The 27,889-nt window shown below is 35.7% G+C and overlaps 2 protein-coding genes across 2 annotated transcripts; one reads left to right on the forward strand and one right to left on the reverse strand.

The window, feature by feature from the left end:
• The first annotated feature begins 457 nt into the window (after positions 1 to 457).
• LOC110716859 (tetratricopeptide repeat protein 27-like) lies at positions 458 to 25,280 on the forward strand. Its single transcript, XM_021895507.1, is given in 22 exon segments — positions 458 to 959; positions 1,172 to 1,304; positions 8,516 to 8,847; positions 9,707 to 9,788; positions 9,872 to 10,184; positions 12,268 to 12,326; positions 13,847 to 13,936; positions 16,086 to 16,148; positions 16,150 to 16,178; positions 16,328 to 16,426; positions 16,537 to 16,614; positions 19,420 to 19,504; positions 19,714 to 19,772; positions 19,932 to 20,001; positions 20,161 to 20,252; positions 20,612 to 20,674; positions 20,770 to 20,836; positions 21,361 to 21,588; positions 22,278 to 22,394; positions 23,350 to 23,502; positions 23,642 to 23,769; positions 24,410 to 25,280. Coding segments are annotated over 21 exon segments (2,685 nt in total). The 5' UTR covers positions 458 to 585; the 3' UTR covers positions 23,741 to 23,769; positions 24,410 to 25,280.
• Positions 25,281 to 25,372: 92 nt separating this feature from the next.
• LOC110716860 (chlorophyll a-b binding protein CP24, chloroplastic) lies at positions 25,373 to 26,772 on the reverse strand. The gene is made up of 2 exons (XM_021895508.1): positions 26,421 to 26,772; positions 25,373 to 26,006 (listed from the first exon to the last, which is right to left on the reverse strand). The coding sequence occupies exons 1-2, from the start codon at positions 26,651 to 26,653 to the stop codon at positions 25,457 to 25,459; spliced, it is 783 nt and encodes a 260-aa protein (XP_021751200.1). The 5' UTR covers positions 26,654 to 26,772; the 3' UTR covers positions 25,373 to 25,456.
• Between the last annotated feature and the right edge of the window lie 1,117 nt (positions 26,773 to 27,889).

A 27,889-nucleotide genomic window follows, 5' to 3' on the forward strand; every position in this document is an offset into this window, starting at 1 on the left:
AGCTCAATTGGACGAAAATCATTTATGGGTAGTGTTAGACAAACGTTTGCTATTTTATGGGTAGTTCTAAATAAATTTTTTAAAAAAGTTATCCGTAGGATAATTATACATAAAATTTTCTTTCTTTTATTTTAATTAAAAATGAGGAGTTTATTTAAATTGAAGCCATAATTGATGGGAGAGTGGCGCCAAGTCTTGGCCCACTAATTATCCCGCCTAATTCCCTGAAAGGCGCCAACTACCCCAATTTTTTCCCTCTCAATTTTTTTCTCTTTTGATGTGGCATAAATACAATAATATTGTATGTCGGTTACCACATACAACCATTGTATGCATCACTCTAAACAAGGCCTTCCTCCCATTCCCTCCAACTCATTCCCATATACCAAATACCCCCTCAAAGACATCAACCAATTCATGTTTTTGTTGTCAACATTCTCAACAAGTTATAACTTGTAAGTACATTATTACGAGTATTCAAACAATCACTCCCTTAAACCCTTGGTCTTCAAACAGCAAACACCCCTCTCATTTCAAACTACACAGCCGTTTAAGGACCATCTTTTCTCTCTCTCTTTCTCTTCAATGGCGGAATCAGAGGCACATCACTTCCGTAACTACGAGCTCCGTCTCCTCCGCTGCTCTCTTCCACCACCACCGCCGCACATCACCCGCCGCACTCCGCCGCCATTTCATCCTCTTCTCGACGACATTATCAGCCTCATAGAATCTGGACGCTTTGTTGATTCTCTCTCTTCTGCCGGAGCTCGGACGATATTTCAATTTGCCGACTCGTTCGAGTCACTCGACCCGAGCCAGTTCTACTCTGAATTGGAAAGAGCGGTTGAATCTTATTTGGTTAATGATACTGTTGAAGCTAATGCTTCTTTTAAGATTATTCTGGTTGTTTCTATTGCTGTTGCTGCTTTACTCGCTTTCTTCCAGTGCAACTTTATTGGGTTAGTTTCTCTTTCCATAATTAATGTGAAATTGAAGGTTTTTAATTGATGTGATTGAAAATAAATGTGAAATTGGAAATTAGTTAAAATGTGATTGAAATTGAGTAATTTTGTTGGTTGAAATGAAATTGAACATTAGTTTAATGTGATTGGAATTTAGTAGGTTTGTTGTTGATTGGAGTGAAATTGAAAATTTTGATTATTTTTTGCAGTCCAGTGATTGAGCTACCTTCAGTTCCATTGCCGTGGAAGGCAATAAAAGAGGGAAAGGAATGGGAAGCGTGGGCGCGAAATCAGTTAATGTCTGATGGTTCTGATTTGGCTGCTAAATTTTCTAATCTACAGGTACTTTGATCATGTTGAATCTTGTTGCTTGAAAGTCTGTGCATTGTGTTTTTTGTGGTGAATTTGTGAAATTAGTGGTTTTGTAGAATTGATTTTATTTTGGAATCAATCAAAAATGTAATTTTAAATTGCATAAAGCTATGAAGAAGTTGAACCATTAGATTGATAACATGACATGTATTACTTGTAGTACTTTCGAATAGTATTGCAAAGCATGTTGTAATTATTGAGATAATGTTGGCATCTAGGCAATCCATTGCGAGAAATGCAAATGCTAGGTTTTTTTTGGAGATAGTGCAAAACCCTTTTGTTTGGAAGTAGGGATGACAATGGGTAGGTTCTAGTAATGCCCGGACCTGTGCTTTTTTTATTCATACCGATCCTTAGGGTCTAAATTTTTAAGTCCCTTACGCGGTCCCTATTGGTGTAGCAGGGCTTAGGTATGGTCCTAGGTCTAATTTGTGTCTTTACCTAATTATACTATTTTTTTCACAAATGTTAATCGCCTATTTTATAGTATACGTGTAGTGCGCAAAAGAAAAAAAAAACCTATTACTTGAGAACATGACTAATAAACTACTCCGTAATAGAATGGTATCTCAACAAAATAATTTAACCATAAACACATTAGTATTCTAAGTCTTGCAAAATTAAGTGCACAACTACAAAAAGGACAGGTAGAAGGGGTACTTCGATGAATTGTTTAATGGAAGTAATGGAGTTGTGACAAGAAGGGGTACCTCTATGAGTGATGAAGAAATCAACATGGAGTATGTGCGGGGGATTAGGAGAGTAGAGGTGGAGATTGCACAAAAAAAGATGAAGCCTAAGAAGGCGGTTAGCCTTGATGGTATACCGATAGAGGTGTGTAGGTGTTTGGGTAAGATTGATATTGTTTGGTTAACAAACCTCTTTAACAAGATATGGAGGGCTATAAGGATTCCGCAACATTGGAGGAAGAGCACCTTAGTCCTAGTCTATGAAAACAAAGGAGACGCTCAAGATTGTTTTAACTATCGAGGGATCAAGCTTATGAGCAGCACTATGAAGTTGTGAGAAAGAGTGATTGAACATAGGTTGAGGGCATGCATGAGCATTTCGGATAACCAATTAGGTTTTATGCCTGTGAGATCTACTATGGAGGCAATCCATTTGATAAGACAAATGATGAAGTTTTATAGGGTAAAGAAGGATCTTCATATGGTTTTTATTGATTTAGAGAAGGCATATGACAAGGTGCCAAGAGAGGTACTTTGGTGGGCATTGTTGAAGAAAAGTATCTCACAAAGGTATGTGGATCTGGTAAAAAATATGTACCGGGATGTGTCAACGAATGTGAGGACATGTGGAGGCTTGACAAAATATTTTCCTATTATAATTGGATTGCATCAAGGGTCTACATTAATCCCTTTTCTTTTTGCAACGGTTTTAGATGAAGTAACCAAGTCAATCAAGATGAGGCTCCATGGTGTATGTTGTTTGCGGATGATATCGTTTTGGTGGATGAAACTAAAGATGGGGTTGATGCCAAATCGGAGCAATGGAGGCAAATGTTGGAATCTAGAGGGTTTAAGCTAAGTTTGAGTAAAACTGAATATTTGGTATACCGCTTTGGTATTCAAAGGGGGACAAGCAATGATGTGGTAAGTTTAGATGGAAAGGACTTACCATGAGTGAATGTTTTAAATATCATGGGTTGATCATAAAAAAAAATGGTGACATTAATCAAGATGTGGCCTACAGGATTAAGTCGGGGTGGCTTAAATGGAGAGCGGTCACAGGAGTGCTATGTGACTGAAGCATTCCCTTACGGTTGAAGGGAAAATTCTACGGGACTGCCATAAGACCAGTGTTGCTCTATGGTATAAAATGTTGGGCTTTTAAGAAGTAGCACATTAAAAAGATGAAGGTTACGAAAATGCGCGTATTAAGGTGGATGTGCGGGAACATTCTAAGAGATAGAATCATAAATGAGGTTATTCACCAGAAAGTAGGTGTGGCAGGCATTTGCAGACAAACTAAGGGAAAATCGCCTGGGCGACGAAGAGTAGAAGAGTGGGACCATGGAAGGGTTAAACGAGGGAGAGGGAGACCGAAAATGACTTGGTTGGAAGGAGTTAGGAAGGATATGAATTATATGGATTTGCATGAGGATGAGGATTAGATCGTAAGAGATGGAGGAGGAAGATTTTTGCCGATGACTACACGAATTAATTATATTTGATTTATATAGCCGACCCCACTTATGGGATTAAGACTTTGATTGATTGATTTAGTAGTCATCTTTCTTATCATACTCTATTTCATTACTAAGATGCTAAAGAATCAATATCAATAGGTTTTTTCAATTCAATCTTAATACCATCTATTTTATTTACTCCTTCTGTATTTTATTATTTACTCTATTTCTCTGGACGTGAGGTTTAGAAGGAATAGTAAAAAGTATTATTTTATAATGGAAGTGAGGTTGGTTGAAATTAAAAAAATCCGAAAAGACAAAAGTAAGTATAAGTGGGGGAGGAGAGAGAATATAAATTAAAACATAATATGAGGGGACCACTAGTGGGGAGGAAAAAGTAATATATTGTTAAAAGTTTTCAAAAAAGGAAATCGAGTAAGTAATAAAATACGGCCGTTAAAGGAAAGTGGAGCAAGTAATAAAATACGGAGAGAGTAATACATTGAGGGAGTCTATGTACGAGGTTTGGGTCTCATGGGTCCGTGGGTAAGTTTGATCGCCTAGGTTTGAAAACTGTGGGAAAATATGGCTAAAATTAACCATCATATATTTCTCTAAATTGAGAATGGCTAAAATGGTTGCAAAATAGTCTTTGAGAATGGAGTTTTAAAAGTTGTTCGTAGTTCCTTGGTAGTGATGAAGGGGATTCGTCACGGTAATCTTTATTCTCTTTCGGGGACAACTGTTATATGTGATTTAGCAGTTGGAATCGGCGGAAGTAAAGACCAAACAAAATGCATGAGGATATGGCACATGTGCCTGGGCATATGTCGGAAAAGGGTTTATCATTGTTTAGTGGACAAGGTTTGTTGAAGAACATGAAGAAGCCACAAATGGAACTTTGTGAGCATTATGTCTATCACATAGGGTGAAGTTCTCTGTTGTTAGACTATGTGCATACGGATGTTTGGGGTCCGGCTAAAGTTGCTTCCAATCATGGTTCCAGGTATTTTGCTACATTTGTTGGACGATCATTCTAGATATGCTTGGATTTATTTTCTTAAGTATAAGAATAAGGTATTCGACATTTTCAAGCAGTGGAGAGCAATGGTTGAGAGCAGAACATGTCGAAAGCTAAAAAATTGTACGGTCTGATAATGGTACCGTATACACAGAAGGAGCTTTCAAGGAGTTTTGTGATCAAGAAACCATTGTGAGACACTGAGCGGTTCGAGACACACTGCTACAGAATGGAGTAGCAGAAAGACAGAATCGTACATTACTTGAGAAGGCAAGGTGTATGCGCTCTAATTCTGGATTAGGCAAAGAATGGTGGCGAAGTCGGTTGCTACAACTTGTTATATAGTAAATCGATACCCACATTCTTATTTAGATGGTGACACGCCTTATAGGGTGTGGACAGGGGAACATGCAAATTACAAAAGGCTTAGAGTCTTCGAATGCACGGCTTATTATCACGTTAAGGATAACAAGCATGATGAAAGAGCCAAGAAAGCAATTTTTTTAGGATATCCAAAAGGGGTCAAGGCTATCGTCTTTGGAGTGTAGAGGATTCTAAATTTGTAATTAGGAGGGATGTGACCTTTGATGAAAGATCTATGGTAACTTTATCGAAAGCTATTGTGCCTATGATGGTGATGTTGGAATAACTACAAATACTCAAGTGGTGGAGATAGAATGTTCAGGTGGATCATCCTTGTATTACTCAAGATGAGGAGGAGGATGATCTTGATCATGAGGAGATTCAGCCGGGAAATGCACATTTATTACAACAACTGCTAGAGGATTCTTTGGCATCTACTAAGCCAAAGAGGAATCATGAATTAGTTCAAAAGTTTGGGTCAAACAAACCTTTGAGGCAGGCATGTAAACTTGGTAGAATATGCACTCTCAGTGGAGGATGATGAGGATGATGAGCCAGGCACCTTCAAACAAGTTGTCAAAGACAAGGAGAGTGAGAGTTGGTTGGTTGCTATGAAAGAAGAGATGCAATATCTTCATAAAAACAAGACATGGGAGGTAGTCCCATTGCCCGTGGGAAAGACTGCTATTGGTTGTAAGTGGGTGTATAAAAGAAAAGAGGTTCCTTCCAAGTTAGATAAAATAAGGTATAAGACTAGGTTAGTGGCCAAGGGATTTGCACAGAAAGAAAATGAGATAATTTCTCCGGTGGTAAAACATACTTCTATTCGATGTGAAGACAACCTTCTTACACGGTGACTTGGATGAGGAAATCTATATGTATCCACCTGAGGGTAAAGAGAATCAGGTATGTTGCTTGAGGAAATCACTTTATGAATTAAAACAATCTCCTGGATAGTGGTACAAGAGATTTGATTCATTTATGTTAAAACAAGGATTTTCCAGAAGTAGTTACGATTGTTGTGTGTACATTCGCAAACTTCATGGAGGTGATTATATTTATCTTCTATTGTATGTAGATGACATGCTTATTGCTTCAAAAAGCAAGGTGGAGATAGATAGGTTAGAAATTCAGCTCGGTGAAGAGTTTGAGACTAAAAACTAGGGCGCTGCAAAGAAAATACTTGGTATGGAGATTAGAAGAGAGAGATCAAGGCAGAAATTGTTCTTGAGCCAAAAAGGCTACATTGAACGGGTTTTGAAAGGTTTAGGGATGAAAAGTGCTAAGTTAGTGGTGACTCAATTGGTTCCATATTTTAGGCTCTTCGGTAACCAATCTCCCATTACAGCGGAATATAAGGCATACATGGATAATGTACCTTATGCTAGTGCAGTTCGCAGTTTACGCCATGGTGTGTACACGTCCAAACATTTCAGAAGCAGTCGGCGGGGTAAAGCACATTGGGAAGCAGTAATACGGTACTTAAAAGGTACTATTTACACATGCTTTGTTGGAGATGCATTTCAAATAAGCGGCTTTGTTGACTCGGATTATGCTGGAGATTTAGATAGGCGACGATATACTACTGGTTATGTATTTAAAATACATGGTGCTCCAGTTAGTTGGTGATGGCTACAGTGGCTCTACTACGACGGAAGCCGAGTATATGGCTATGGAAGGAGTTAAAGAAACATTGTGGTTGCGGGGAATTTTAGATGATTTGGGATTGAAGCAGGATAGTGTGAATCTAAATTGTGACAGCCAAAGTGCTATAGAACCAGGTTCATCATGCTCGTACCAAACATATAGATGTAAGGTATCATTTTGTACGGGACGTCATAGAGAAAGGAAGTATTTCTCTTATGAAAGTGCATACAAATGAGAACCCTGTAGACATGTTAACCAAAGTTGTATCAGGAAGCAAGTTCCATGTTAGGTTACATGGAGAAATAAATGGAACTACGATTGGTTTGATCCCGGTTGAGGATACGTAGGCGGTCATTGTACACCGGATACGGATAATCAAAATTCGTTCGTCCAAAATTTGAATGTTTTTCTAATTATGAACGAGGTGGAGAATTGTGGGAATATATGGCGAAAATTAACCATATCATATATTTTTCTAAATTGAGAATAGATAAATAATGTGAAAGGAAAAGAGATTTTCTAGGAGAGGAAAATGGGTGTGTGATGGCAAAAATGAAAGGAGTATATTTTGCAAACATGTTACGTTGTTTCTATAGTTTAATAGTTTCAGCCATTCATTGTTTAGCATTAAGTTATTATAGAATGCATAGGTTGTAAGTTGATAAATTAATTTCAACTATTATTCACGTCAAAAGTTTATTAGCATTAAGAAAGTTTATTTTCTTATATTTATTATTTCCTTCATAGTGGTTATTTGTCTATCCCAAAATATTATTTATTTGTGAGCTATAGATTTCATATTATCTAGTAAAAGCCATATTTCCGCTGCGAGATCTCTAACAAAGACATTATACCCGGACCTAGACCCTACCGAATGTCAAATAGACCCATACCTACCTGAACCCATAAGGTTTGGATAAATAAAGCCCATACCGGTATTTTAGGGTAGGGTCCAATAGGTTTCGACTTTGGCTAGGGTCTTGGACCCACTACCATCCCTATTTGGAAGGGGAGTTTCAATAATTTGTCGAGTCTTTATTTTTTTTTTCTAGTTGAGTTTTCCTTGTACAAGTGTTCCATGCTTATGACTTTTTATGCAGTATTTTTAAACAACACTCATTGAAGTCCAAATCCTCACCCTTTTTGATTTTTTTGGATTCTAGAATCCCTATCAATCAACCTTAGGATAGCAGATAAATTCAACTTCTCTAATACATTGTCGATTCGGGGACTAATTTGAGTTTGGTGGGGTCATGTCATTGTATGCTCTAGAAATGGTGAGACAGGCAGTTGTGCATTAGCAATGAAATCGCCCTTAATTTCTTTCAGACTAACTTTTGATGTAGCATTAGGATAAAGTGAGGTTTACAGGCTAGTGTTCTTTGGTTCCTGCTAAGCTTTTGTGTGCTTTTAAAGTAATGGGAGTTAGTAGTAGGTATATCGCATACAACAATCTTATGGGGTGTAATGGTGGAAGTAGACTATGAATGTCCAGAGGTCCAGACTCATGTTTCTAAACGATTATTACTGATCTATTGCCTCCTACCCAAATTGTAGACTACATTTTTATTTTGTTTTGTCCAAAAAATAGGCAACTTTATAAATTAAGTTAAACTTTGAACTTTCTTCGTATGCCCTTAAGTAACAAGAATACGCCGGAAAGACTATACTGTGGTGGAGATGTAAATAGTGAAGGATACTTGTGGTATTTTAAACTCTCTGCTAATATATGTTATTATTTAGGAATGAAGGGAGTAGTAGTTATTTATTGCCTCACTTTGACTATAGGATCTATTAACCTAACATAAATGTTCTACATTTTGTATTCTATAGGTTTTGTTTGGTAAACTTCTGGCCCACCTGCTTTCTATGTTTTTGTGTCCTTGTTAACAATCAACTCTTTGCCCGTAAGAAAATTTATACTAACTCATGTTATTGCATGGATTCCAATAGCATGTACCACATGTTAATCTTTCAATTGATGTAATTATAATTTTGCAGTATATACTCTTTGCGAAGATCTTGCTTATGAAGACCAGAGATCTATCATTTGGTGGAAATATCGGGTGTGAAACTGGATTTGAAACTAGCACTTGGTGGTTTGCTAGACTTATTCTTTTACAGCAGCGCATTATGGATGAACGTTGCTCTTCACTACTTGATTTACTGCAAGTATTCATGGGTGAAAGTGTAAATAATTTTGGCAATGTGGAGAAGGTAATAAGCTATTGGGGTGCTGCAGTAGAAGAAGATGAAGCTTTAACTATTGTCTCAATGCTGCAGTTAGAGGCAGGATTGATTGAACATACTTTTGGGCGTGTTGATCATGCAAAGTATCTCCTTCTGACTCCCATATGTTGCTTTTATTTAATAAGGAGTGCACCATACTATGTCCTACTAGGCTACTAGAGCTTTCCATATAATGTGTTAGCCAATCTAGTCATGATATAAATAGAGTATTTTCTTTGTGGTTGTGTTGGGTGACTTATGTGATTGTCATTTTTTTTTTTGGTACTGATTGGCAACTTTATATTACGAATTGAAGATGACAAGATCCCAACAAGAAAGGTCCCTAATCGAAGTACTGGTGTAGTGGACGCCTCCTGTAAACACAGGCAGGCAGGCAACACATGCCTGTTCAAAGGTAGCTAAAATAAACCACTTGGTATCAAACTAAATCAAAACATAAAATTAAAGCTTAATGATGAATCTCAGTTGAGCTACCATAAATGTTAATAAGAAATTAGGAATCCTATTCTCTATACTTTCCCTTGTTTAGGTGCTAAATGTGGATATAATCTTCGTGAAGAGGATTACTGAGATTACTTTCTTAAGGATCTGCTATCTGTTGGTGAAGTGGGCTTAATAGTAAACAAGATAAATTTCTATGATTCTATTGCTCCTATATTTAATTGGCTGCGCGAAGCACCAGAATAACATGTTGTGAACTGTGATGCCTCTCTTGCTTGCAATGATCTAGTCTCTGATACTAAGTATCTGTAGGTTTCCCCCACAAACATAAATTATAGGTAAATATCCCTCTTTTATGAACCTTCTGTTGGATCTTCCTTTTGCATCAACCAAGGATTAAAGTAACACACTGAAATTCCTTGTCTTCCCCTTCACTGTAACACTGAAATATTAGTTAGATATCCCTTTTATATTTGTCTTACTCCATTATTGTGTGTCTAGGCAATATTTTGAAGCGGCAGCATTGTCTACGGGGCTTGAACTCTCTGTAACTGGAGCTCTTGGTGTCCGAACAGTCCATCAAGTAATTATCTGACTAGTCCCTGTTTTATGATTATTAAAGATAAACTGTCTTACCTTAGAATTGGTTGTCATTGCTGCATGTAGGTGGATCCAGTTGCCCAGAGGGTTCTGGTTACGCGCAAAAGCTCTTTAGCTAGTGCCAGTAGCACTCCATCGTCAAATGTTACTCATGAAAGAGATGCTTCTAATGAGCCAAATTCACATCAACAGAATAGTGAGGCGTCTGATGTGTTGATGGCTCCTAAATTTATCAACAGTGTTGGCAATGGATTGGATAATCTGAATCTGATTGAGCATAATCGTGCCACTGATGTAACATTGACTTCAATTCAACAGGCAGTCATTCTCGCTCATTGCCTTCTTATAGAAAAAAGAGCTCGGGTGGATGAGCTCCAAAGTAAGTTTCCATTTTTTTAATGAAATGACAAAATGTGTTGGTTGCCTTATATTTAGTCTTGTAATAAAGGCTGCTTAAGTTAGATAATATGTGTACATTGATGCATAATGATATCAATAGGGACTCAATAGCAAAAAGTATATGAAATTATTTGTGCTTTGTCATTCACAAGATAAACCCTCCAATATGTTAGATTGTTAGTGGTTAATTGATAGCTATGTGATTTAAAGGAGCAATCCTTGATCATTTTTCCCTCTTCCATTTCAACATTAAAAACATGAAATATGATATCTTTGATGGCCTTTATATAATCTTTCTTAATATGACCTATCTCATGATCCATTATGTAAAAGGTTGCCTGCTCAAAGTTGCCATAGATGGAAATTGTAATATATTTGTTTTTCATTGTGCCTGTAGATTCTGGAGGGCTTCTATTACTGTGTTTTGCTGTCTGTTTATCAACTTCTAAAGACATTGTTTATATAGGAAGTGGAAAAAGCATAATAAGTTATTGAATTATTGTATGCTTCCATTGCAAGTAATATATATCCTTGTATGTTATGATGGCAAAAAGTAGATCTTGGAATATGCTTGGCTTCTGCTCTAGTTCGTGGAATTTTAATCCCTGGTATATACATATTAAAGAGTTAAGCGCGCGGGGTAAGTGTGTTAGTTTGGTGCTCAACTTTTGGGAAAATGTAGAGATAATATGCTTACCAATAGGATATGGAGGCAGTGGAGCAAATCAATTGAGATTGACCAAGAAGAAAAGTGGAGCCAATTTATGGATACAGAGGGAGTAATGGATGTTACATAATATGTGGTACGGTAAGGGATAAGAGATAAGAGATTGAGAATGTGAAACCCTATAGTGAATTGGGTTCATTTGGGAACAAATTGAATAATAGATAATAAGCAAATTAATCTTATTGAACCGGGTAGCAGGGTCCACCAAACTAGGCCACATTTTGGAACACTTGATGTCAATTTGCAGAATGGGCTCCGTACCACATTCATGGTAAGTGGTAACACTTGAGTTAAGGCTTTTGCATGGACTTTGTGTTTGGAATGGCTCATCACAAATGATAAATTGCAAAGGTAGTGGCCAAATAATTTTGTGGCTCTTGTAATTCGCGTTTATGAAGTTGCAAGATGTGAAATCATAGTTTTCAATGTCAAGTGGCAATGTTTACTATTGATAGGGTGTTTGGGTTTTTAGATTTTCTGTGGTTTTGCTCATCCAGTGTTTGGAGCTTCTCTAGTCAAAATTTTCATTCTAAGAGGCATTAAAAAACATTAAAAAGGAGGCACCTATGGCAATGGTATAGTTTGCAGTTTTTGGTTTTACAACTAGAGAGGACTGCAACAATTCTTATTGTACATGGGTATGCTTTTCGATTTTTTTCAATATACCCCAAAGATCACTCCCAAATATCGATATTTGTTTTAGCGTCAGATACATGTTGACATGGGTATGATAAGACTGAAAGAGTGATGGATTACAGAGTCTTCCTGGGTTTTTCTCTTGATAATACATAGCTTGGTTGACATGCTATTTTCTTTGAACAAAACTTACTGGACTCCTTATCCTTTAATGCTGTGCTTGTACATCTGTTAACCTATTTAGTATTGATTTACCTAAACTAGAATTCTGCCTTTCTATGTTGGCAGAACACATTGAGTTTGGCACTTAAGCTAAACCATTTACTTAATGTACTGAAAAGAGACTGATTTGCTGCTAATTGCTGTATTTTTATCCCCTCCCTTATCATTAAAAAAAAAAATTATCAATTTAAATGAAGGGTAACACGGAACTTTTCCAATTTTTGTTTGGGAAAATAGCCTGCTGTTGGAGGATCAATAAAATTACAGAATATGGTGGCATTTCAAACTTACCTCTCTTAATTTGACTGTAACTTTTGCCTAAAATATAGTCCATTATTAATGCTTCATGTTTGTAAGAGTGTAAGTCCTCTTCTTATTCAGCTTTGTTATTGTCAATCTTTATGTTAATACAGAAGTTGATGTTCATTGTGGCCATGGTATCCTGTTTTCTTTTACTAAATCAAAATTTTTGCTTTAGGCTGGGATATGGCTCCATACGTAGAGGCTATTGATTCTCAGCAGTCATCATACTTCACTGTAAGTTAGACATAACTTTTTTGTTATAATGGAGCATAAAGGTTTTATTGTTTAGCCTTTCACATTCGATATTGCCATCATTTGATTATGTCTAAACTAGAGAGTGAAACTGTGGAAGTCATTAGCAAAATTGAAGAGGACAACCCTGAAGTCCTCCCGCTAGTTACTTAATCAGAAAAATTGCTACTCATGATGTATGTGAGCCAGTAATAATCCTCTAGAAACTCAAAGCAAGTGTTAAAGTGACACTCAATGGAAGCACCCCATCATTTCATGGAACAAAGGTGCAGCCACTTTTGAATACGAAAATCACTGTTTCTAGTATTTTTAATTATTCACACAACAGGACATAAACTTAGAATTAGAATTCACATTTCCCCAACTTTTTTAATAAACTCTTGCCTTGGCAGGGTAGGGGTTTGGATACATATACACATGCTCATCTTTATACTAAAGAGGATGTTCCCATTAGATTGTTGATCCCAAACGCGATGATTACGATAAACAAAAAGTGCATGTATTTTCATAAGCCATTTCTATGTAGTCCATGATCCATAAATAGACTATAATCTATGGGAAAAAAAGAGAGTGTGTTTGTTTGTGTGTGTGTGTGTAGGGTGGGTGGGGGGGGGTCTTTTTATTCAGATGGAAATGGACACTTTTTACTGTCACCATAATACCACATTATAACTAAGACTTTGCTTCTAGAATCATTATACATATTGACGCTATTGCATCTGATTTTAAAGAGTATGTGATTGCAATTTTAGCAGTTTCAAAAGTATGGATCAACTCTTTAATCTTTGCTAAAAAAAGTGGAGAAGTTAATGGGCATAATCCTTCTCCCCTATGTAGTAGATAGTTTTCATGATAAGAATACTAATCTTAGCCTCATCAATAAGTTTACTCTTTACTCTTTGCTAAAATGTTGTATTTATTTATGTTAAATTGATGTATTGATAACTGCTTGACTGATAAACTCAATATTTCATCAGAAATCATATTACTACGTTCCTTTTTTTCATTTAAAATCCAAAGGGGAGGTGATACTTAATAATTAAGGAGAGGTTAATTATTACATGGGTATTCAGAACTTATAAGTAGTATTGGATTTCTTATTAAACCAACAACTAATGTTATATTAATTTTACAAGCCACATATCATTTGGAGTAATAAAAGTTAGTTGATCATACACTTGTTTTGAAATGGAGGGAGTAAGATCTTTGCATGGACTTAGATATGAAGATTGAAGACAAAAATTTCAGATTTGTCATTATATATTACTCTGCTGGTGCAATTTCTATAATCTGTTCAGTAGATGATCCTTGAATTACCTGATATTCCAAGAAAATGGATCATACACAAGTATTTTTGGTATTCTAATGTTGAAATTTGAAAACAAAATTTTTAATTACTAGCCTTTTGAGGGTACATAACTTCCTCTGCTTCTATTGTAAACTTTAGATCGAAGTTTTGTACATGCAAATTTATTAGTGTTATCTGCTTATTCTCTTTTCAGATCAATTGTTCATGCAACATCTTGCGTATAAAGTGGGAGTCCACTCGTACCCGTACTAAGGAGCGTGCATTGCTGATGATGAACAAATTGGTAATGTGCACATATTGCTGCTACTGAATGCTTTTCTTCTTCTGTAAATAACTTTCTCCATTTCTATATAGTTGCAAATTTTTTGATTGTTTACACTATCATTGGTGATTTATACTTGGAAAAAAACACAGTCTTTGGGATCTTGTTCGATGCATCTCAATACATACTTTCAAAATATGAACTTTTTATAATTTTGACTTATTGATAATAGAGATATTAATAGTATGCATTGACGAGCATTATAATCGAAACATTTGCAGCTATTTCTAAACAAATGAATTGTAATTGTTTTCTTTGTGGTTTTGTTGTTAAACTTGCCTCATCAACATCTGGAACACTGTTATGTCATTAATGATTTTTTTGGCACATTTGTTAGTCTCAACATGATAGCATTACTCCGGGCTTGGTTCTCCTTCATTTGTTTTCTTTTTTTTTTTCCTTTTTTCTGGGGTAAAGAGAGCTACAGGGGTAGTGAGCCAGTGATGTAAAAGGGATTCGATCCCAGGTCTTGGGTACACACCTCCCAAGACTTTAACCAACTAAGCTAGTTGTCATCCACTGTTCTCCTTTATTTGTTACTCTCTTTGTCTGACAATAGTTTGGACACATCCTATTGAACTCTTTTTGGTATGATCAAATCAATTATTATTATTCCTTTCATAGAAAAACGAGCATCATAATGGTATTGTAGGCACGCAGAGAGTAGAAATTTTGCTCCTTGAATTCTGTAGTATGCAAATTCAGACCTCAACCTATTTTTACCTTTATATGTCTTTATAGTGTTCTATTATATTGAAGACCTGTTGTGGTTGATGATAACGACAATCCAAGTTCAGTTTAAATAATCCGAGCTGCTGAGGCACATTAAAGGAGCTGGTGCTAGTGTGGTAAGGATTTGCAGTAGAATAGGCTCCACTGTGTTAATATACTCAAATTATGTGATTTTTAAATGTAGGGACAGGGAGCGGTGGTCACTTTGATCCCTTTTTCACTGCCTTTAACGGCTTATGAGTGCTTTAATCCACAAGTGGAGAAGAAAAATAATTCACACCAATTAGATGTGGGCATTGAAGGATATGAAAGACTCAGAAATGAGCTCATATACTTTTCAAATAAAGTCCTAATTGATTGAAAGAAGTGACACCTAGTCATCAAAGTATAAGATTGTAGGAGGAAAGAGCTGAATATTTTCGATCTTCTTTAGCTATGACTGCTTATTTGTAGGGCCTAGAAGCCTGTATTAGGTACTGTGACTGTGCATAGCTTATCGTAATGGGAAGACATTGTTGAGGAACTTTTACTCCTTGTTTAAAAGAACAAATGTGGGCAGCCATTAAGTCGTTGAAGGAGCAATCGATATTTTAAAATCCGGTTAGCTATGTGGTATAGCTGCAAAGTTTAGCCTGTTTGGGGTTGTAGACCAGTTTGCAATTTAGTCTACTCGAGGATGGAAAGACTAGGGGGTTGGACTAGGGATTACCTAAAGATATCAAAGCTACTTGTAGGGTTAAGGATTCTGGTGTTTAAGAGAGGAGGGCTTCATCAAGTACACTTTTGAAGATGTCTCTTGGAGGCTAACCGTGAGCCTTTGGATATATTTGGAAGATTTATCAGAAGTCTTAGGATAGGTATTAGTTTTACCCCCTTGCTACGAGTGATTATGAACTATGAGGGATTCAATCTTGGTAATTTAGGTCGAAAATCAAAAGCTCAAAATCCTTTTTCCATTTAAACGGAGTGGTGGAGGAATGGTGATTTAATTTCATATTGAGATCACTCTGTGTTCACTTATGCTTTTTTCAACTAATCTTATGATTTTGTGTTTTGTGATTTTCTTGGACCTTGTGTTATTTAGACAATTTTCTTTACATGAGATAAGGGAAGAGGGGTTTTGGAATCTGATTCAGACAATTTACTCTCGACATTTCTTTGGTCTAGAAATTGGTCAAGCCAAATAAATGTACAATTGGTCAGCTGAGTCCAGGGTAATAATAGCTAGAAGTTTTTTCGACTCTTGTGTAATCTTAGAAGATCATCTTTCCCCTCACCAATCACCTTCCTCACCTGTGCTGTTCTTTTATTCTCAAAGAAGCTCAAAGCTCTGATTACAGCTGCCATTTCTTTTCCTTTTGTGCGCCCATGATTACAGGTTCAAGATCTTCATGAGCCGTCACCCCAAGTACTGGAAAGGGTTCGTTCCTGTTTTGCTGTCTTTTTTACCGCCTGTACCTGTACTCAGAAAGTACGTTTCTTTCCTTCTTTCAAAAGTATTCAGGCTCATTTTTTGTCATCTAACTATGTAAATTTTCTTTTATTCATGTTTGTTAATTTGCGTAAGTTTCCACTGTGTTGAATCTATGATTTCAATTTAAATTTCTGTTTTTTTTATAGGGAGTATGGTGAGCTTCTCATTGGTCGCGGCTTGATAGCGGAGGCCGTTGGAATTTTTGAAGATTTAGAACTTTGGGATAATTTGATATACTGCTACCGGTATAGTGTAGATAAACGCATTTTATCACATCTTCTTTCTTCTGTCATTATTGGCTTACTCCATACCTCATAGAATCAATTAAGGAAAGTAATGCAAATGTTAATTGCAGCCTATTGGAGAAGAAAGCGGCAGCAGCCGAACTAATCAAGGCGTGGCTGCTGGAAACACCTTCTGATCCAAGGTTATGGTATAATATCTTGCATTTCCAATTTAAAATTTTTTATTGTAGCTAATTGATAATGCTAAAAGCTAAGCTTCTATTATGTAGGTACTATCTTCAGTTTTCTTTGAGTTTTTTTGTTTGTATCAAACTGTATTTTGCCTCTAATACTCCCTTTTTTATTTTTTACATTTACGATACTATGAAGGGCTTTTATTTTTTTGCTCTTCTTATGTACTCCCTTCTCGAATTAGTTGGACCACTTTGACTAGCGCATGAAATTAGGTAAATAAATTGACTTAATCAGCTAATTGGTATTGTTTTTCTTAAAATTTATTGTAGTTGGGTAGTGCGTTGTGTTCTTATTAAGGGGTGTGTGAGAGTTTTTTTTTTTTTTTTTTTTTTTTTTTTCTTTTTAATATAATCAAAAGTAGTAAGCAAACTAGCAAAGTTCTTCCCAAAGTTAGTGAAAAATATTAAAAAATAGTGGATCCCTTATAGAAGTGTCTTGAGTAAGATAAGACGACTTTATAAGAAAAGTGGTGTAAGTAACTGGGGGGGGGGGAGCAAGAGTATCAGTTCTCTATTTCATTATGTATGGCCTCTCCACAACAATAATAACATCAAAGCCTTAGTCCCCAAATGATTGAGTATACAAATAGAGCATAGCAAAATAATCAATTGAATAAGAGTTAGAAAAAAGTGTGTAAATGAAAACAGATTGAGTATACAAATAGAATTTATGAGAGTTATAAAAGATTAGTAAGGGGATAAAAAGGAGAAGAAAAACATTCGAGTAAAAACATAAAGGTTTGAGAAAACATTAGCAAAGGAAATAAGTAAAGTATGCAAAACACGAGCTGAGTAAATAATTAAAGTAAATACTAATAGGAGTGGAGGGATCCGGTGAGAGTAGGACCATATGTGAGAACCCATACTTATATGAGAACAGATTTAATATTTAGAACGTATGAGTAAAAATTTGGAATATATGATTAAAAATTTAAAACACGTGATTTAATATCTAGATATTTAGAACATATAAGTAAAAAATTTAGAACATCTAAGTGAGTAAAAATCTAGAACATTTGATTTTACGTTTAGAAGGTGCGAGTATAAATTTAAAAAACTTGATTAATCATATTTATAAAATTTAGATCATCTGATTTAAGATTTAGAACATGTGAGTAAAAATGAAGAACTCTCGATTTAAAATTTAGTATGAATAAAATTTAGAAACATGTGAGTAAAAGTTCAAAACGTATGAGTAATAATTTAGAACATATGATTTACAATCTAAAACATATGATTAAAGATCTTAGAACATACAATTTAAAATTTAGAACATACAAAAAAAAAAAAATTAGAACAACTAATTTAAGATTTTAAACATGTGAGTAATAATCTAGAACACCAGTTTTTAATTTAAAACAAATGAGTAAAAATTTAGAACATAAAGAGTGTTTTCACATAAGAAAGGGTTCTCACATAAAGGAGGAGTTTTCACGAGAGCCTTATGTATATATAAAAATCATGACACATCCTCCACATGAATTTTCTCCCTCCACTCTGTCCTATCCAACACCATATTCTCCTCAATCCCCAAAATAGTCATGTAACTCTCAATCACCCTCTTCAAAGTTTTCTTAGGTCTTCCCTACGCCTCACGATCCCAACACTTTGACACTCTTCTAGCCTCCTTATTGGAGCCTCACTTGGTCCTCTTTTAAAATGGCAAAACCACCCTAGGAGATTCTCCCTAGTATATTCTCGACCTCGTTTCTGTTGCGGATGAACTCTCATTTTGAAACTTTATTTCTGGGATCCATCTTTGCGTTTGGGTGTATCTCTGAAGGGTCAAAGAAGACTTTGAAGAGAAATTCTTCCCAGAGTTTTGCAATAGAACTTTGAATTGTGTAGCTATCCCAGTTTGGTATATGGGGATTTATTAATGAAATATTAAGTTTCAAGTCATTATAAGTTTTAGGATAACATTTTGTTCCGCGTAGAATCTGTAATATATCATTAATTTGAGTACACATACTTGTGCATGGAAAGTTTGCATAAGAACATTGTACTAGAGAATCTGACCTGCAGTAGCAACCATCTTGTTTTAGATTTATCTAGTTTTATTGTTATAGTTGTGATACCCCTGCTTCTCATTAAGTATGAATGGATGTACAGCTAATTGTCTCATACCAAGAAGGTGCACCTTTCTTTCAGGATGGTCATATACTGATTTGTTAAGGTTCTACACAGTTAAGCGTGCTTGGCTTAGAGTACTCTTGGGTTAGGTTACCTCCTAGGAAGTTTCCCAAGGTGTGGACGAGTGATAACAAAATGCACCGAAAAAACCTTTGTTAGTTTGTGGGGCTAGATATCAGTCTAGGATGTGCATTTGGTGGTTATGTGTGGTGCTCAGGGTGTTACAATAGTTGTGTGGATTCTATTTTTAAATAGTTTGTAACGGTAGTAATTATGTTGTATCTGTGGAATGACTTAATAATGGATCATGATTGGGGATTGGCTATAACAAATCAAGCAAAGATGTGATAAAAGGTTAGCACATGGCAAAAAAAATGTTTTCTTTAGGAAAATAAAATGTTTGATGTCTTAAGCACTGAGGATATTGTAGTCATTATTTAGCTTCGAGTTTGGGATTATTATATGCTTACTGTCATATTTTTACTGCTCTATATCTTTCACGATCATTTTCTAAAGATTTTCTGACTTTTTGTCATTCGTGGAAAATATCAGTTAGATACAAATGCTATATCATGAATTGCCATGTGTTATAATTCCCAATTGTTTTTACTGCCTTTTTCTTGCAAGGTGCTCGTTGGGTGGTGTTGCAAATGATGATTCCTGCTATTTGAAAGCTCTGGAGGTTTCAAATGATAGGTGTGCAAGAGCTAAGGTACGTTCTGGGCATGTTTCCATCAACTTGCATGGGATTTTTTTTCCTTTTCCTTTCCTTTTGTTAGGGTGCACTGGGTCAGGGATGGGCTATAGTAAATTTCTTGCAATATACTCTGAATTCACTATTGATATTGGTGAATATTCTCTTCAGCAGTTCAGCTAGATATTGCTGAGTGGTTTTTATTTATTTTGTTGCTATATCAACAGAGATCACTTGCTCGCCGTGCATACAGCCAGGGAGATTATGAAAAGTGTCAAGTTCTATGGTATGTTACCTTAGTGATATAATACTTTACATCTCAAAAAAAAAAAAAAAAAAAAAAAAAAAAAAAAAAAAAAGAAAAAAAAAGCATCTCTGTGCTCTATCTGACAGCCAGCCTAGATATCTCCCATTTCTCTACTAAAGGTACAATTATTTGATGTAGGGAATCTGCCATGGCATTGAATTCACTGTATCCAGATGGTTGGTTTGCTCTTGGAGCTGCTGCACTGAAGGTAACAATTTTTTGTTAGGTATATGGATTGAAAATGAACTTTCTTTGCTTGTTGAACGTGTGGAAGTGGTTGCCCTAGTAGGAAGCCCATAGGTTTAAGATTGAATAATGCTTTGTGAATTATCTGAATCTGATTGAGTCCTGCTGTGAAATTATGCAGGCGAAGGATGTCAACAAGGCACTTGATGGTTTTATTCGTGCAGTTCAACTTGATCCTGAAAATGGAGAGGCTTGGAACAATATTGCTTGTTTGTATGTGCTCGCTTATCTTGTCAATTTCTAGTGTTATATTGTGAAATAAAAACATTCTCTAATGTGGATTGTTGCTTCAATTTATAAGGAGTTATGGGGGTTTCAAGTGTTTGCACTTCGAATTCAATTGATCTGTATTAATTTTTGTCAGCCTAATTTTTAGTTAATCTCGTAATCAGAGTTCATTTGTAAATTATTTTCAGTGTTTTACTCAGCACTCTCTTTGAACTCGGGCACTTGCTTTATCGCTTAGCTCATTTTAGATTACTTATAATTTCATTAACTGTACTTTGTTGATGCATTATCAGTTTTTCGGGTTGACATTGTTTTGATGAGCTTATTACCTTCAATTCTTACAGACATATGATCAGGAAAAAAAGTCAGGAGGCTTTCATTGCATTCAAAGAAGCACTGAAGTTCAAGTTTGTTAACTTTTACTCTACATCTCCCTGATTTGTTTTAGGTGTTGTGTATGCATATATTTATTTTAATATTTTATTGCTTTGCTAATTTGCAGAAGAAATAACTGGCAAATGTGGGAGAACTATGGACAAATTGCAGCTGATGTTGGCAATTTTTTTGAGGTTGGTTGTTTAGTGGGAGTTCTCTCATTCTTTTGGAGTACAGTGTTAAAATCATATAGAATTGAGTAATAACTTAGAACTCATTGGAAACTTTATTCTGAAGTAAAGACATTGTATGAGAGTGTTCACCTACCAATATTTTCTACTTGCAAATTGTAACTGATTTTTTCAAAGTGCTCATAATATAACTTAACCATTATCAGCCGTTATTAGAATCAATTCTTACTTTGCCTAATGTGTATCTGTGATTTATATAAAAATTCTGAGCTGGAAGGCTCTAATCAACCCATACCAATGACTCATTGTACTCCTTGAGTCCTTTTTTTTTTTTTTTTGAAAGAACTCCTTTACTCCTTTTAATCAAAAGAGGAATCAAGACACTTTTATAGGAACTATGCAATTTCATCTGGTCTTGCCAACAACCAACATTATAATGCAGTTATTTTTACTTTTGAATGTTTCATCAAACATAATGCTCTACTTCGTACTTTACAATTGACGAAAAATGATATTTGACATTGTAGGCGTTAAAAGCAGCACAAATGGTGTTAGATCTCACAGGAAATAAAAGATATGATGGGGATTTGCTAGAGAGAATAGTGCAAGAAATGGAAGAAAGGTTTTCTTCTCCATGTTCTTCTAGTGCTGAAGATGATAATGATTGTACCAACCAAACAGATTTGGGATCTAAGGTGGCAGAGTCACGTGACACAACGCGCTTGATGGAGTTGCTAGGGAAAGTTCTCCAGCAGGTATGAGAACATTGTTGCTGTTACTTTCAGTCCTCAGCCCACTAACGAACCCCATAATAAGGCAAAATTTCACAATGGCTCCCTAGAAAAGGGAAAAATAAATGATGTAATAATTGTAAACAAAGCTAATTCTAATGGAGCGGCAGCATAGCTTGGTGGTGAAACGTTCATATGGAAAGGGTACGTATGTACATCTTTACAAAGGAGAAAAAGCTATTGCAATGTACACAATTGCTTTCTTAGGACAACTATATGATGTGAACAAGACTAAATTTAATGGAAATGCTGGTCCTATGGAAAAGAGTAAAGCGGAAAAAGTTGTTTGTGCACAGCCGAGTATGTGAGAATTGGGCTGGAGGGTGCGCCAATAGGTTAGAGTTTGAGCACGTTCTGAGTACTTTTGCCTCTTTTTTTATTTTTTATTTTTTAATTTATGTTTCAATTTCCTGGGTTTCCTTTGGTTTTTGTTCTTTACTCCACTAGTCCAACATAAAATTGGTTTTGTTTTTTTTCTGAAGGATGCTGTGCGATGAAGTAGCCTTTGTTGATTACTTCCTTACTACTTTTTTTTCTGACCAAAGGGGTTACTGTTCTTTCATGAAACTTTTGTTTTAATCAAATCATTGAGCTTGGGTATAGAGTTGAGCCAAATAATTTATTGGAAGTGTTAAAATTTATTTCATATACAGGTCGTTCGTAGTGTAGGAAATGGAGATATATGGGGCTTGTATGCTCGGTGGCATAAGATGAGGGGAGATCTTACAATGTGTTCTGAGGCCCTGTTAAAGCAAGTCAGAGCTTACCAGGTATTGCATCTTGACAATATACGTCTTTATCCTGTACTTTATTTAAAGCCATAAAGAGGGTGCTTGTGTCAATAAGGGGTGTGGTATGAATTAAATCTAGAAAATTTTAACCTATATTGGTATTCAAAAGACTCTAATTTAACTCATTCTGAGCATGAAATATTACTGATGCTGTCACATAATAGTACCATCACTCTTTCAATGATTTGGAGATGCATTCTTAGGAGCTAGTCATTCTATTAGAGGGGATTTCTGTTTATATTCTTGTGAATTTTGTCTTCATGTTCTGCAAATATGCTTGGGAAATGTTTTGCTTGAGATTGCTATTGGTGATGATCATATTTTATCTGATTGAATGGAATTTTAATGGGTAGGATTGAGTATTCTTGGTTGTCACATTTTCATCTTGACAAAGAAGTAGATTTGTTAATTTAGAAAAATCAAAGGATTATTTTTAGAAGGAAGGCGGAAGAATTGAATGTTTATTGAAAAGGTAGAAGGTTTAAGGCTTAAACTTCGGAATATGCAAAGAATTAATGTGTAATTGATACACTGGGATTTTCCATGCCAATTAAATTGATTTAAGAGATTGGTAAATGTCATAGTTCCTAGAACACAGAGGTGAGAAAAATTACTAGGAAGAGGGACTATTTTACTTTTATGTTAAAGCATGGGCCATGTACTATTGGGGTGGTTGCATACCCTTACCTACGGGCCTTCTTATAACTCTCATTACAAATCGTTTAAAATCTAACAAGATCCCACATACAGGTTTTTGTCCTTTTTTTGTGTCATATTTTATGTTTTTGTTTGGGATGTTAAAATTTTTCTTTGCTGCAGACATAAATGCTTTCTTTTTCATACATTCTTGCCTTTGGTGGACTATATTGTAAATATTGGCAATTTCGCAATAATGCATTAAAGCCAATAATTCTTATTTCATTTGTCTTCCTAGGGATCAGAAGTTTGGAAAGACATTGTCCAGTTTAGAAAGTATGCACATGCATCCTTAGAGCTTTGTAAGATATACTTGGTAATATCATCTTCAGCTGAAAGCCTTAGAGAGCTCTGCGCAGCTGATATGCATCTTCGTAACATCATCAAGCAGGCAAGATTCTGGACTTTAGTACACATTCTTTTCAAAACCTCCATTTTTTTTTGTATATTTATCAAATCTATCAATCTTTGCCCGTCCAAATAAAGGGAAAAAAGATAGAAAAAAAGTAATTACTTAATGTACTTTGCAGGCAAGTTCATTTACAGACACTGAAGAGTTCAAGGCTCTCCAAGTTTGCCTCGATGATGTTCAGATGAGACTTAAATCTAACTCAGTGTCAACTTCTTAAAATGGAGCGAAGGATCTTTTGTTTGTAAGGTATCTGTTTGGCAAGTTTTCTACGAAGAAGCTTAAATTGACAAAAATTTTAAAGTTTACAAAATTACAGACCTTTTTCGTGCTGAAACTCTGAAAGTTATTTGCTTAATGTTGCTTTACCCATTTTTCTCCTTGGGTTATGTTGTTCAAGTACTTGTATATGTTAATTTACTCTGTTGACATTTGAAATCTCATATTCTCCTAGATTTTGTTCAATATTCTATGGAACTGCCTTAGTCAATATGGCATTCAATCACCTTACTGGTTAGGTATTGACACCCTTTTCAAGAATGGAAAATATTGCAGCCAATGCAGGAATATTAGGTATTTTTTATTAGTTTCACTGTTTTGCTAAAATAGAGTGTTGTTTGCTCAATAAGAAGTCAAGGGAGGCCAATACCCGAAGATCATTCTGATAGAAATAAGGAAGGGTATCTTTATAGACGACTATATGAAATAATTTCTTGATTCATGTAGTCGATCTTATCCTTCTGGGATAAGACAGGCATTGGGTGTTGTTAATGTTTCCTTGTAGACCATGACTATTATTATCTTCACTGCTGCATCTGCTGTTCATATGTTTCTTTGAAAGGATCTGCAGTTCATTCTCATTTGCTAAGACTTGGCTTGTATTTTACAGGAAGTTTGATAGGCTTATAGGCTCATGCACATATCATCTATTGAATGGTCTTAGATGTAACTTTAGTACTCGATTGGTTTGCAAAGCTGCTTCATGTAAGTGTACTCTATTGCAATAAGTTGCTCTACCTGTCTACCATGTTCTGTTAGCATAGATATTGCTGACAAAATGCAAAATGCAAAATGCCCAAGTTGCTGCTTGTTTCGCTGTTATTAGTGTTGTAGAATCAGAAATTGTACAAAATTGATCATGACCTTCTAGCTGATAATGTGTAATCTTCTGGTCAGTGATTATTTCAAGACTGGCTTGTATTTTACCAAGAGAGTTTTGGCTGTAGTATAGAAATCATAGCTAATATTTTTCAAAATTTCTCCCAATTTTGTTGCATGGGGGAAGCCTCTGTTGTTACTTGTATACTATAAATCATATTAATATATTATACTGTTTACACGATCTGAGAGCTTTGTTTTTTTTTTTGGTTGGTTTGTGTTTTGTTTTTTTTAAAAGAATATACTAATGTTTATTATCCTTGAGTTATTGTATTTGGGGAACCATTCTCTTTTCTCAATGTCTTGTATGATCCAATGGAGAAACAGTGATTTTGTAAAAAGTTGTTTCTTAAGAAAATTTACATTGTCTTGCAATAATTACTTAAAATCAAAGAAAGCTACGAAGTAACTTTTTTTTACAGTATACTACATACTCTGTTCCAACTTAGATATGGTTTGAGTAAATGTTGAGTAAATTTACAGTAAATGCTATATCATTGTGTCATGTAATTTCTAAGTAATCAAACTCAAATTTTGACATTGCAAGGAATGGAAAAAATTGTTGCAGGAAAAACCTTGGAAAGTGACAATTTTAAGCAAATGTCAATGATGAATTTAGAAGTTAGGAGAAAATTTTGTTTTAAGACAAGAAAGTCGAGAATATTGAGAGTGTAAGATTAGATTGCTACTAGTAGAAACCAAATGTCAAGTTCCACATTAGATTTTTTCATTTAATTACACCAGATCAATATCTCAATTAAAGGGAATTAATCTTTGTTTACAATCCCAAAGCTCCTAGGGGAGTTTTCCCTTGTCCTGCTTCAAAGTAAAAAGTAAGCATAGCTAACATAGCAATTCTAGCATGCTTAATCTCAGCTAACTTCAGTCTTTCTAGCTTCTCTGTGTCTGGAATGTAAACACCATCCTTGATGGTTCCTGCTAAGCTCAACGGATCGAAAAACTTGCCTCCAGGGTAACCTTGTTCGCCTGTTGCATTGCTGAAGTTCTCAGCAGTTTTCGACCATGGGGTTGCCCATTCCACAGATTGTGAGTCGGGGTCGAAGAAATCGACCCATCTCTTGCTCTCTACCCATCCCATGAGCAAGAGCTGAGTCCCTAGCAATGTTCCGAATGAGAATGGAGCTACGGCGCCTGGGGCTGCACCAGCCTCGAACCATGGGATCCCAGTCCATGCCTGTCCGACAAAGATCCCGACAACTGCTAGCATTGCCCATCGCCCGTGGATTAGCTCTGCCTCTCTGTACCATTTTAGGAATGCTGGGTCCTTTCCTAGTCCTAGCGGGTCGAACCCGTAGTCTCCTGGGAGTCTGGTTTTTAGCATGAAATTGTATTAGTGGAAGGATTAATAAACATACTTTAAATCTAAAGACCTTAGTCTTACATAGACAATCATTAAAAGTTTTTAATTTTACACACAAAAATCTAACTATTAATCAAATCGTAATAAACTCAACAACAAATATTAACAAAAATAATCCTCCCTATCAGACGGAATCCCAAAAATTAAAGTTTAATGAACAATCTTTTAAGCTATAATTGATGAACTAAACTTTATTAACAATTTCAAACTAAAGTAATTCGACTAAATAATACTCCATCTGTCTCTAAATGTTTTTTTTTTTTTTTTTTTTTTTTCTTTTCTGGACTGATTGTCGTACAAAAACCATGAAGAACTTGTAGATAAGGCAAAGTAAAATTGACTGGCGAGAGAAAAAACTTACGAGCCATCGAGCCACTCGGGGTCAATGAAGTTGCCACCACCTTTAACAGCAGGAATCCAAGACTTCTTAGGAGCAGCTGCTGCAGCCACAATCAACTTCCTGCTGGTTGTTGTAACTTTGCTGTTAACAACCGCAGCTCCAAACAGCAATGACTGACTACTCTTCTTCCCGCCCGACATGAAGGGCGAGGTAAACCCATTTACTACTGCTGTAGCAGATGTTGCTGCTGCCATGTTTCTTGCTTTTGACCTGAATTTGCTGCTAATTCACGCAGTTTCTCCTCACTAGTAACTCAGGTTGTGTAATTGGGTTTTCTGGAAGAGCTTTTCTTAAGAGTGCTGATTTTATGAACTAGTTTGTGGGGTTGAGGAGATCAAAATAGACATCATGAGAGGTGCCAAGTAGGATGAGTGAAATCTAGGGAAGATATGTTACTGGATATATGGTGGATAGATAAGGAGCCAATCAGATGTTAGACTCCATCCACATTTTCATGTTTTTTGGAATCAGGTGTATTATCATAAATTGTTGTTTTTCTAAGTCACTTTCTTTGGTAACATCATTTGTGGTTTTTATGGGCTTACAACATATTGTAACTGTGACAACTACGGGTGTCACGCACATCCGACCCGACCCAATTTAAAATCGACCCGAAAAATATCCGATTTAGATTTTAAACTTGCATGAACACAATAATTTAGCATGACTCAAGTTTAAAAATAAACCTGATCGGCCGGCCTCACCGAACCCGACCCGGGCACCCGAATGGTCACCTCTAGTGACAACTATCTACGTTCTTATACCAAGTATTTTTTTTCAACACTTTAAACATGTGTTCAAAGGTAGAATATATCGACCATAAATTCTCATTATTACATATTTTAAAATATAGTCATGTGAGATCTTGTTTGATTCGTCTCGATATGTTATTTTCAAATATCACAATTTTATAATCTTTATTATTATGAAATTACTCCTTTTTTTTTTTTTTTTTTTTTTTTTTTATTTTGACAAAGGTCCAAAAAGGAAGCTAGCTCCTAACTAACTATTAAGACTACAAATTGAAAATTTAACTCTCTTAGCCAAGTTAATACAAGAACTAAGGTGGGGATTGGGGGTACAAATGTTGTGAACTTCTTGATAATGCAAATAAGAGGACTGAGGGAATCTATCGCCGGTCATAGGGTGTTCCAAACTTGTTCCCTTGCATTTCTTGATACTACAAAAATAAAACCTGCAATACCTTTTACCTTTCTTGTTCTTTGCTTTTCACCTGACTGGTCTTCCATACTTCCTCGACATGGCAAAGAATGTGAAGGTAGGGTGTGGAGTAAATGACTGTACCTGATGAAGTTCAAAAATCATGGGGTCTTCCTCATTAGAGCCTACAGATTCCACTTCAGCAATATCATTAGTAGTTAAATCTCTCGTAAGAACCTCACTCTCCTGCTCGATATTTGAACCCTCAT

The sequence above is a fragment of the Chenopodium quinoa genome, unplaced genomic scaffold (genome assembly GCF_001683475.1).
Source record: "Chenopodium quinoa cultivar QQ74 unplaced genomic scaffold, ASM168347v1, whole genome shotgun sequence".
NCBI lineage: Eukaryota > Viridiplantae > Streptophyta > Magnoliopsida > Caryophyllales > Amaranthaceae > Chenopodium > Chenopodium quinoa.